General features: G+C 41.3%; 5 protein-coding genes across 5 annotated transcripts in view; 2 read left to right on the top strand and 3 right to left on the bottom strand.

The window, feature by feature from the left end:
* Positions 1–6738, bottom strand: part of LOC126563419 (40S ribosomal protein S27) — a 262225-nt gene extending 255487 nt beyond the window's left edge. Inside the window, exon 1 of the mRNA XM_050220062.1 lies at positions 6322–6738. Coding sequence (XP_050076019.1) covers positions 6345–6599 — 255 coding nt within the window. The 5' untranslated portion in view covers positions 6600–6738 and the 3' untranslated portion in view covers positions 6322–6344. The remainder of the gene's footprint in view (positions 1–6321) is intronic.
* LOC126561752 (nucleosome-remodeling factor subunit NURF301-like) overlaps positions 1–10169 on the bottom strand; it is a 135885-nt gene extending 125716 nt beyond the window's left edge. Inside the window, exon 1 of the mRNA XM_050218062.1 lies at positions 9541–10169. Within this exon, the coding sequence (XP_050074019.1) occupies positions 9541–10098 (558 nt within the window). The 5' untranslated portion in view covers positions 10099–10169. The remainder of the gene's footprint in view (positions 1–9540) is intronic.
* LOC126562737 (F-actin-capping protein subunit alpha) overlaps positions 1–11447 on the bottom strand; it is a 172348-nt gene that overhangs the window by 91500 nt on the left and 69401 nt on the right. The gene's annotated exons all lie outside the window — the stretch shown is intronic.
* On the top strand, positions 1543–1967 carry LOC126563364 (cuticle protein 12.5-like). The gene is made up of 2 exons (XM_050220000.1): positions 1543–1557; positions 1635–1967. The coding sequence occupies exons 1-2, from the start codon at positions 1543–1545 to the stop codon at positions 1965–1967; spliced, it is 348 nt and encodes a 115-aa protein (XP_050075957.1).
* Positions 7342–8049, top strand: LOC126563011 (protein lethal(2)essential for life-like). The gene has a single exon (XM_050219618.1). The coding sequence runs from the start codon at positions 7423–7425 to the stop codon at positions 8047–8049; it is 627 nt and encodes a 208-aa protein (XP_050075575.1). The 5' UTR covers positions 7342–7422.

Below are 11447 nucleotides of genomic sequence, written 5' to 3'. Positions count from 1 at the left end.
AAATAGATTTTCGACCCGTCATAGTGGTAAGTTATGGTCCCGGAGGGTTAACCGGGCATATGCACGATTTAATGTGTCATCGAACGGGTGGCGCTTTTTAGTGCACTGGTTCAAGGGCGTGGAATGGTTTGTGACGATATCTTTTTGGGGAGGTCCTGATATTGGGAGCAAGATGGTGTAGATAATCTTAGTCTAACAAGTAGTGGCAAGTCTTGATTTTTTTCGGTATAATTGCTACGATGAAATAAACTCTTTATCGGGTTTCTTCACCCCTGCAGCTATGCAACTTTAGAAGGTTTTAGTGATATAATGATAACTAAACAAATATTCGAAAAAATCAATTTTCAGTTTTGCTCGACACGATTATTTAGATGAGAAGAGCAACTAATAGAAAGAACTTATTTTTCTTCATGGGTTAACCATCTTCTAGATCACGTCGATCATCGAATGGCTTTCTATACTTGCCGATACCACATAGATGGATAGTCAGTCCTCACTACGGGAGGACGGTCCGAATGGGATTTGAATCCCGATCCTGCCGTTTGAAGACCGGCGCCGTTGCTGCTTATACCACCTAAATTGATCTGACCTAAAGACCTAAAAAGAATAAAAAGAACTGTTTTGCACAATTAAACTCTTTTTATTTATTCCATTATTTAATGATTGTTATATTGTGCGCCTAAATGTATGCACGAAGCACTATCATGTTATTTGAATTATCTTTATTTTCCTTCATTATTTAAATCTGTTTCATAATTCGAACTTCCTTAGAACAAGAATTTCATTTCTTTTGGAGTATTTTATCATGACTTAAAGGTTTTAAAATTTCGATGTAATATTAGCTTAAAAGTTCTAGCTTGAGAAGATTATTTTTCTGCTTAATGCAACCTTCTCCTATTGTATCTTGACGCTTGTAAATTGCTTCAAATGATTGGTTTTAAATCATAGCCGTGACGCTGAGTCACGTACTAAGTTCCTTAAATAATTGCAACTAAACTATCTCGAAACTCAATCAGAATATATCCATAAAAGCAATGATTGCAATCACTTCATAACCCATATCTGGCCCAGGTTGCAGTTGATCGTTCGAATATTTCACTACCGATTCCTCGTACTCAAACCGATTAGTATTCCAACAGCTGATCGAACCCTCGGCAACAGCTCGGTGTCAGCACTTTCTACTGCGCTTTAAAATGCCACTGTTTCAAGTTTGAAAAGGAAACAACACCGAGGCGTTTGGTACGCGACATTGCAAGGACACGCCACTGTGAGGGGTGGATTTGCATCTCGTTTAAATGCAATCAGAGAATTGGTTCAAAAATAATACTGAAGCTCAAACGACTCAAAAAGGGTAAGGATTTGTGGAAGATACTTTTACGAAGCAGTGGTGGCAACCGTGAAGTTTGGTAGGCTGATTGAGCTTTTCTTTGGAGGTATAAAAACCTGGTGACAGCTGTGGAGTAGACATCAGTCAACACCTCTCCAATCCTATCGAATACATCGAAGCTTTACAGCTACCACAAAACAAAACCAACAATCAACATGTTCTCCAAAGTGGTAAAATTCGTTTTCTCGGTTCCGTTCTACAGTGGGACAGTGCTTATAATTAACGCTTCCTTTCTGAACTTCCGTAGATGATCGTCGCTATGTTGGCCGTTGTTGCCAGTGTCAGTGCCAAGCCGGGTGCGTTCCTTCCGGGTGCTCCACTCGCCTACACTGCTGCTGCCCCGCTCGCCTACTCTGCCCCTCTGGCCGTAGCACCGGCAGCGGTTCCAGCTGTCGCGTACACTGCCGGATACGCTAATGTGGGAGATTCGGCCGTAGTCACGTCCCACAACTCGCAGGTCATCAATCCGGCCTATGCCGCCTACTCTGCTGCTCCGCTCGTGTCCGCTTATGCTGCTGCACCTGCCCTGGCTGCTCCATTCGCCTACAGTGCACCACTTGCCGCTAAGTACGTTCTGTAAGAAAGCATCGGTACTTTCTTTTCGCTTCCGTTGATATGCCAGTCAAATGAATAAAAATTGTTAAATTCTGAATAGTTCAGTATTTTTGAATTTTTAATAATATTTTTACTTTGCTATTCGATACACTTGAAGGTTCCAAGTAATGCAGAGTTTATGAGTTACAAAACTGTCTCGCTCGTCCCTAAGTTCTTGATACTGGAAGTAAATTATTAAACATATCCGCTTTTTAAGCTCAGTATTTACCATCGTACACATGCGATACGCAGTCGTGGATTATCCTTTGGATGAAGTCGTCGGCCATCAGGGCCTCGCCGGTTAATAACCCTTTTAGTTTTAGACCGTCCCGAACCCCCTCCGTCAGAGCAGTTATGAAAAGAGTACGAGTCTCGTCTATGATCCACCAAGGGCCTAGGGGTAGGGGACCTAAGGGTCAATATTTTTTACAAATATCTCCACGACATGTTTTTCAAAACTTATGTCGGGTTTCTTGCTTCAGTAAAATGTAAAATGTATAATATAATGATTTAAATTTTTTTTTCAAAAGGACAAATAGGTTTAGCTGACCTTTCTTAAAGTAACAGCAAAATAAATATATTATGATATGATTGTATCATTTTATTTTAAGGTTTTTCTCTCATCGCCAAGCAGTTTCTACAGTCAAGTTTGTTTTGATAAATCATTGATCCAGCGATCAGTAAGTTGGTTTGTGGTATGTGAAGAATTTTTTTCTAACCTTGAAGAATACTTGAAATTTAAATGCCTTACACAATTTTGATGATATAATTCTTCTTCTTCTTCTTCGCTTAACGACCTCTAATGTCACGCCGGCCATCGAATGGTTTACTAGATTAGCTGACACCACGTAGTTGGATGGTCAGCCCTCACTACGGGGAGACGGTCCCGATGGGATTTGAACCCCGGTCCTGTCATTTGAAGACTGGCGCCGTTAACGCCTTCGCCACCGGGCCGCCCCAGATATGATTTTTTTCATTTGATTAATGAAAAATTTTAACCGAGTATGCCCGGGATAAGGCAAAGAATAAGGAGGAAATGCCTTATCAATATGTGAAAATCTACTCAACACAACGGCGTTGACAATACGGCACTGGACCGTAATAATCAAATGTAAATAAATAAATCAATAAATAATGAAAAATTTGTGACAATACGGCACTGAACCGTCATATTCAATTGTAAATAAATAATGAAAAATTTGAAGCAATACGGCCAGGCTATTCTTATTTATTTTATTTATAATTCAGTTTGATGCCCAGGCCGTTTTATTGTAATGTAACAAATTTATAAAAAATATCATACGGAAGACAAAAAAAAGGTTAACCTTACAGTGGCCGATGACTTTCAAGCTTAAGTTATGTTCAAATGAAGGAAACCAAAAATGTTAAAAAATTATGTAAACTCGACGAAAGATGATTATTTAAAATTTTCATCAATCATCAAAAATTTATTATATGATAGAAACGATCATTATTAGGTTTCAATTTCAACTAGAATGGCCTATGATTGACTTGAATACATATTGAACCAATTTACTCGCAAAGTAAGTTAAAAACTTCTCTTGCCTTCTTCACAACTAGCGCTAAAATAGATCGAACTCTCACAATACTTGTCATGTTGTAAAACAATTCAAGAATAAAACAACCGTTTTTAGGTAAGGCAAATGAATGTATTCATTCAGTCAACAAAGGGAGTATTTACAGCTTCACAACAAACATCATTTTCCCAATCGTTCTGGTCCTTGATCTCAGTTTCCGATTACTTCAGCAGCACCTGGGCAGGGGCAGCAGCGACGTAAGGGGCAGAGTACGCAAGTGGAGCACCAGCCACATAGGGAGAGGCAGCAACATACGGGGCGGCATAAGGAGCTGCATATGTGTAAGCTAGAGGTGCAGTATTTCCGTGGAAAGTACGTTCGTACACGGCGGCACCCTCAGCAACATAAGCGGCCGGAGCAGCGACAACGGCAGCCGGGGCAGCAGCGTAGGCAAGTACTCCTGGCTTCGGATCAGCCTTAGCCGACACGGAAGCAACGGCGACGATGGCGAACAGGCACACCTGATAGGATAGTAAGAGTTTTCTTAGAATGCTGAAAAACTAGAACGGTGAGGCTTTTTGGTAACACTTACAATCTTGAACATTTTGGATGGTTTTTTTTTGTTGGGTTGTTTGGGTTGATTACTGTAGAGGGATGCGTTTGCAAGTGAACTGATGATTTCCAAAGTTTCCGATGAGCTTTATATACTAGACTTTCGTGCGCCAGAATCCTTGGACTGGTTCGTTTGCAGACTAGGCCGTAAGATAATGTGGCAGAATACGTGATATTTTGGAGGACTTTCAGGGGGTGGAATCATGTGACATTTCGCCAAACCCTTACCACCATTTGGATGCGTTGATGAAGGCGGTGGAAATAAAGGCCGAGCGATACGACATTGGCAGACCAGCTGACGACACATACAATGCATACTAATACAATGGTTTCGAGTACGAATTTGAGTTCAACAGGCAGTAATGGTAATTTCCAGGCCGTCATGGATCGAAATCAATTCCAATGTGTCATCAGTGGTGTTGGCTGGAAATCGTAGCACATCAATAATTATGTTATTTTGAGTTGTTGTGCAATATGATCCACTTTTTTTTTATTCGTTTTAAATATTAGTATTCACGTGCTGTGAGAGTTATCAACTAATTTTGAAAACGAATTTAACTTCGTTGGCTGACATTCAAATTAAAAAACGCCTGAAAGTATGTGTTTCGAATGGTATGTTATTTTAGCAGCTAAATAGCAATAGCTAAATATCTATGAGCGCCCTCTGTTGGTAAGTATTGATAGCGGTTGGATTGTATTGATTTGTTCATGCGCTTGAATTTAATATTTATTTATTAATAATACAGTATTACGCCTTACCATCGTATGGCTACCACCGCTTGTGGTGACTTTGGTTTGAATTTAAATTGTAAACTAATATAATTTAGTTCTACGATGGTTACAAATGTTTGAGGAACAAAGCATAGGTTTTTATTGTTTTGTAATCCATACCAATGCAGGTCATATACATTCCCCTTAACAAATCCTAAAACGATAAGGATATTTTCCTAAAACGAATAAAAACTACATCGCTATCAAAACAAATACTAAGCAATATGGAAACAAGACATTTGCAGTCACAAACTTACAAAAAGTAGCAATATTCGTACAACCGGAATCAAAACAACTTACTAACAGCATGAGAGTAGCCTCAAAAAAATGTTCGGAAAGAGAATCCAGGTTCCATGAATACTTAAGGAGGAATAGCAACAAATAACCAGCTTTCTGTACGTCACCTAAAAATTTCAATTTGAATATGCAAGCATTTTACTTCGCAACTTAAATCAATTTTGGATTGTAATTTCGGATGGCATATATTATTTCTCCAACAACAGCTTTCCAAAAAGCTGTTCTAGATCGTTGAAAGTAGATAACCTTGATTCTTCTTGAGAGATTTGTCGATGATTGTAGTAGGACAAATGGTAACGAACACTGATGTCAAACATTTCAATTAAAAGTTTGTAAAAATAATTGTTCGACTAACTAAAATCGTCTGTACCTAACAGAGAACGATCGAATGTTGTGAAAGAGTGAATATTCAGTACTTTTCTGAATTTGATTGAGAAAAAGCCAAAAGACTATTGGGAAAGAAAGGAATAATCTTCATAAAACAGTCGAACACTCTTTTTACAAACATTTTTTTTTAAATCAATCAAGCAACTGTCGACTGTATCCTGCATTCATATCTCTAGCACTCGCCGCATGAATCAAAACAAACCTTTCTACACATGAGTTGCACGTTTTGCTTGATGACTCAACTTTGGATAATGCCATCACTCAACGGTATTATCATAATGTTATGAAATAAAGAGTAGGACACATTGCACATGCAGCTGGAATCTTTCCATTGCACCAGAATTTGCAACCACGGCCAGTCAACGCACAATGCCGAACAGAAACAACAACACCCCATCTGTCAAACGAACCAGCGGAGAACAAACACACACACACACGCAAACGTTCCGAAACACGCAGGCAATGGGCGCACCGACATGAAACATAACCTCACAATATCAAAACCGAGCACACAACACACTTCCGTACATAGTTGGACGATCGAAATGCTTCCTTTATTCCACTCCTTTCGGTTTTGAATACAATGTCCACCATTGGATGTGGGACTTCAATGTCGAAATAACTCGTATCCCATTGGTGGTGATTGCATATCAATCAGCAGGGCCTTCTAAGAATCCATTCCACCAGGCGTAAAGGCGCCTTCCGATCGTCACGATTTCTCCCTCCTTTCCGTACGGGTGCAGACTCCCATCAACTCCTTAGTACGGCTTCCTGCGGAACGAGCAGCCTTCGGTCAGACGAGCCTTGCCACCGGTCGGCTGGCACAGGATCGTGGAACAACCGGCACACACCACGACGCTCTGGGCATGGCTGAAGACGGTGGTGATCTTGTAGCAGCCGGGGCACTTCACGTCCATGAAGTACGAGTTCGGATGGGGCACCAGACGCTTCAGCTTGTGCTTCCTCTTCTCCTCAGCGGGCAGCGGGTGCAAAAAGTCCTTGGCGAGCGGCATTTTCACTTGCTTGTTTGTATCGAATTACTCGTAAAACACGTGCTATTCGCGGGATAAAAAGTGAAATAATTTCACTTCAGTTGTACGGAAAACACGGCAGCTTCGCACGACGTCAAAACCGAAAAAGAAGGAAGGGATGGTGGTGGGCCCGCGAACTATAGTTCCAAATCGAATTCGAATCGGAATGTGTTTCGATCCGCTCCGGATTGCTTTTGAAGGGTCGAAGTCGAAAACATAAATTGATTTTTATTTTTAATTGTAATTATACTATGTTCATTGAAATGGTTAAATAACTATGAAGATATTTATTTGTAATTAAAATAATTTGATGCGTTACATACATTTCAATAATTCACACCTTTTTGGATGAGTGTTTCACAACAAGCTATACGTTTTGAGAAAAATAGCGTCTGATACAAACTATTAAAAAGAAAAGAAACTAAAATCATGGAATTTTATGCTTCAGAAAGTGAAAATACAGCAATGTTCTACATAAATTATCATTTTACAAATACGATAACAATTACAAAACGATTATTCAAACATGAGCTACCCTGTGAAAATTCGAGCAATCTCACGAATGTTCTTTCGATCTCACCAGATCATTCGAGAATGCTCTCACTTGTTCACGGTACGCGCGCGCGCTCACTCTCTCACGTATATAAGTCATGGTGAGAGCGTTACAAGCTCATCAGTTGAATCCAACAAAGCGCAAATAATCAAAGCAAACCAAGCACGATCAAATCTTGTCTGAAAGGATATATTCCAAGTGAACGAAACCGGTGAAAAGTGTGAGGTGAAAGTAATCAATACAACAGTGAAAATGTCGATCATCCCGATTTTCTTCCGCAACTGGTGGGACGACGAGTGGGACCGTCCGCTGTGGAGCTCCCGTCTGTTGGACCAGCACTTTGGCAGTGGTGTGACTGCGGACGATCTTCTCAACGCTCTGGTATCGGTGACGGACCGTCGACTTCCGTCCCAGTCCCAACAACAGCTGGCAAGTCGGTACAATCGTCCATGGCATAGCTCGTGTGTGGCCAGCAATCGAGACAGTGGATCGACGGTAAATGTCACCAACGACAAGTTCCAGATCAGTCTCGATGTGCAACAGTTCTCGCCGGAGGAGATCTCGGTGAAGTACGTGGATAATTCCGTCGTGGTGGAGGGCAAACACGAGGAGAAGCAGGACGAGCATGGTTACATCTCGCGACACTTTGTGCGGCGTTACATGCTACCAAAGGGCCACAATGAGGCGGATATCGTGTCGTCGCTCTCGTCGGACGGTATCCTTACCATTAGCTGTCCCAGAAAGGAGATCGAGCAGAAAAAGCCAGAACGTAGCATTCCGATCACGCACACAGGACAGCCGGTGAAGCAGGTCACCGAGAAAGCTACAACCGTACAAAATGGCCAAAGCAAGAAGGAGGGAGAGACCATGGAGTCATGAAGAAAATGGCAATAGATGCACTTTGTAATTTTGCAAATAAGGCGCTCGATTTAAGTAGCATTTAATAAATTATTCACATGATTTTGTAACAAAATATGATTGATCAATATTGCCCGAGCTATCCGAAAAAAATCATTCCTAAGATTTATTTGAATATTCTGAACCTTTTAAAGTTGCTACTAGTTTTTCAAACACAAAAAAGAACTTAACAAAACTTAACAATTGACACTTAATAAAATAAACTCTTTCTACCGCCCATATCCATACAATATATTATTTTTATTGTTCAAAATTCAATTTTTCCATTACAATTCGGGTGTTGGTAGCGATATTGTTTTAATATCATTTCATTTCATTTTTATTGAAAGTTGTCGACTATATAAGCTTTAACTCATTATTTTAACTTAAAAACTATAACTTTGAACCTACATGAAATATCTATCTTTTTTTGTAAAGTTTTTTAGAACTCTAAATTTTGATGAATTGTATAAAATATAATTATTTTCAGTAAGTGTTAGCCAGAGGCGTCTCTGCGATAGTTGTCGGCTAGTCATCATTAGTGTTGGGTAAAAAACTCTCCCTCCAGGGGCTACTTTTGTCCGATCCGGAACCGCCTGGGGATCGATCCTCCGAATCCCTATTACGTCTATACTAGTCTCTATCGGAATCCGGAATCTCTTCCTGGCTTTTGCTTTCCCCCACGTCGGTCCAGTTAGGAATCGAGTACCAATATCCAATCAGGATTTTAGTTCCCATCACACACGACACAATTTCGCATCGAGGAAAAATGAATTTCATGATGCCATAAATGGCAGGCCGCTAATGATGATCTCTAGAAGATGTATTGACAAAGAAGAAGGTCAGCATAGAATAATATTTTAGCCGTAATTTTTTTAATAGATTTTATTAATTGAGAGCGTTTTTTAAACTTATGAGCCAAACTTTAACGTCGTGGATCTAGATGATCTAGTTTGAATATGAACCGTATTTAATACTGAATGGCTCAACAGTTCAATCTGAGGTCTTTAGTTCAAAGAAATATCTTCTACTTGGCTAAAACGACCTTAACAGGTCTCGCCAACCATCGAATGGCATACTACTAGACTTGCTATAATACCACGTAGTTGGATAGGCAATCCTCTCTACGGGGAAACGGTCCGCATGTGTCCGGATGTGGATGGTATTGCCTTGTGATTTCAACCCTGGTTTTGTCATGTGAAGACCGGCACTAGTGTTGTTTCTACTATCCGAACCGCCCCCTAAAGACATGTCTATCAAACTTATTTCGAATGTATAATTCATTATCAGAATTTTACACAGGTATCTTTTTTGCTTACAAAATCAAGTGAATAATTTATTAAATGCTACTTAAATCGAGCGCCTTATTTGCAAAATTACAAAGTGCATCTATTGCCATTTTCTTCATGACTCCATGGTCTCTCCCTCCTTCTTGCTTTGGCCATTTTGTACGGTTGTAGCTTTCTCGGTGACCTGCTTCACCGGCTGTCCTGTGTGCGTGATCGGAATGCTACGTTCTGGCTTTTTCTGCTCGATCTCCTTTCTGGGACAGCTGATGGTAAGGATACCGTCCGACGAGAGCGACGACACGATATCCGCCTCATTGTGGCCCTTTGGTAGCATGTAACGCCGCACAAAGTGTCGCGAGATGTAACCATGCTCGTCCTGCTTCTCCTCGTGTTTGCCCTCCACCACGACGGAATTGTCCACGTACTTCACCGAGATCTCCTCCGGCGAGAACTGTTGCACATCGAGACTGATCTGGAACTTGTCGTTGGTGACATTTACCGTCGATCCACTGTCTCGATTGCTGGCCACACACGAGCTATGCCATGGACGATTGTACCGACTTGCCAGCTGTTGTTGGGACTGGGACGGAAGTCGACGGTCCGTTACCGATACCAGAGCGTTGAGAAGATCGTCCGCAGTCACACCACTGCCAAAGTGCTGGTCCAACAGACGGGAGCTCCACAGCGGACGGTCCCACTCGTCGTCCCACCAATTACGGAAGAAAATCGGGATGATCGACATTTTCACTGTTGTATTGATTACTTTCACCTCACACTTTTCACCGGTTTCGTTCACTTGGAATATATCCTTTCGGACAAGATTTGATCGTGTTTGGTTTGCTTTGATTATTTGCGCTGTGTTGGATTCAACTGATGAGCTTGTAACGCTCTCACCGTGACTTATATACGTGAGAGAGTGAGCTCGCGCGCGTCCCCTGAACAAGCGAGAGCATTCTCGAAAGACCTATTCCCTTCGTGAATGCGCAGTGAGCATGAGCTCACCATATGAGAAGAATTTTGAATTACGGCACGCCTATTATTTTTTATGGTAAAAATTCAATAAAACATCCAAAATGTGATTCACTTATATAAAAAAGAATTGCTTTGACAAAATATTCGTAGTATTACAAGGTGAGTAATCGGAAAGAAATTACTAGAACGTTCACGAGTACGCAACTGTTGTGTGAGTTCATATTATGATTCATCTCATCACCATGTAAGGTGAGCTACGCTTTGTGCCCACACAGAAACACGAGTGAACATAATCCGTTACCGTATTTGAATCGATGGTCGCGTTGGTCGCGTATTTCTAGAACCTTTAATGGTAACGGATAAGTTTTGCAGGAATAGTTTGTTTTTTATTGAATAAACGAATAAACTAGTTCAAGCAACTTATGCCACCTAATTGACCTCTTTCTCACAGGAAAGCATTCCAACAACAGTCCAATAAACGATCAATTTGCCAAACGTGAGTGACATTACAATTTTCACCCTGATTGATCCTCAATCCCACAGGATACCCACCAATAACGACCGGAAGTGAGAAAGTAACTTCCCACCGGGCCACGTGTCATGCCATACACACCTTTAACAACGCGCGTTTGTTCCATTTTTATGACACATCCGGACACAATTCGTATTATTTTCCAATGTAGGCCGAAACGGGCCCCAGAAGAAATGCCAGAGAAAGTTGCAGCAAACGCGGATGGTGCCGGTGCCTGCAACAGTCTTATTTGATTGATTTCCCAAGGACGTCGTCCCAACGAGGCGAGCTGTCTAGTAGCGCGGGAAAACTTTTTTCGCCATGCCACAGGGAGAAATAGTTTGAAGCTCTCATACAAGCACCCGGGGAAAGTTGTGCTTAGGCGGAAAGAAAGTTTGTTTGTTTGGAAGGCAGGAAGTAGCGGGGCACTATAGGGTGGACCAAACGGAAAGTCAGTCAGCCGTCCAGGCCGTGGCACTAGACATGGCAATAACCTCGGTAATAAATAAGAACTCGACCGGTGTGCTCTGGTTGGTGCAACGATTCGCGCAAAGCGCTCGACCAGTCTCTGTCACAGCTGATGAGCTGTCGTGGTTGACAGTGTGTTA

The sequence above is a fragment of the Anopheles maculipalpis genome, chromosome 3RL (assembly GCF_943734695.1).
Source record: "Anopheles maculipalpis chromosome 3RL, idAnoMacuDA_375_x, whole genome shotgun sequence".
Taxonomy (NCBI): Eukaryota; Metazoa; Arthropoda; class Insecta; order Diptera; family Culicidae; genus Anopheles; species Anopheles maculipalpis.
Note: the sequence above shows the minus strand (reverse complement) of the source record. Positions and strands in the feature narration are given on the sequence as shown.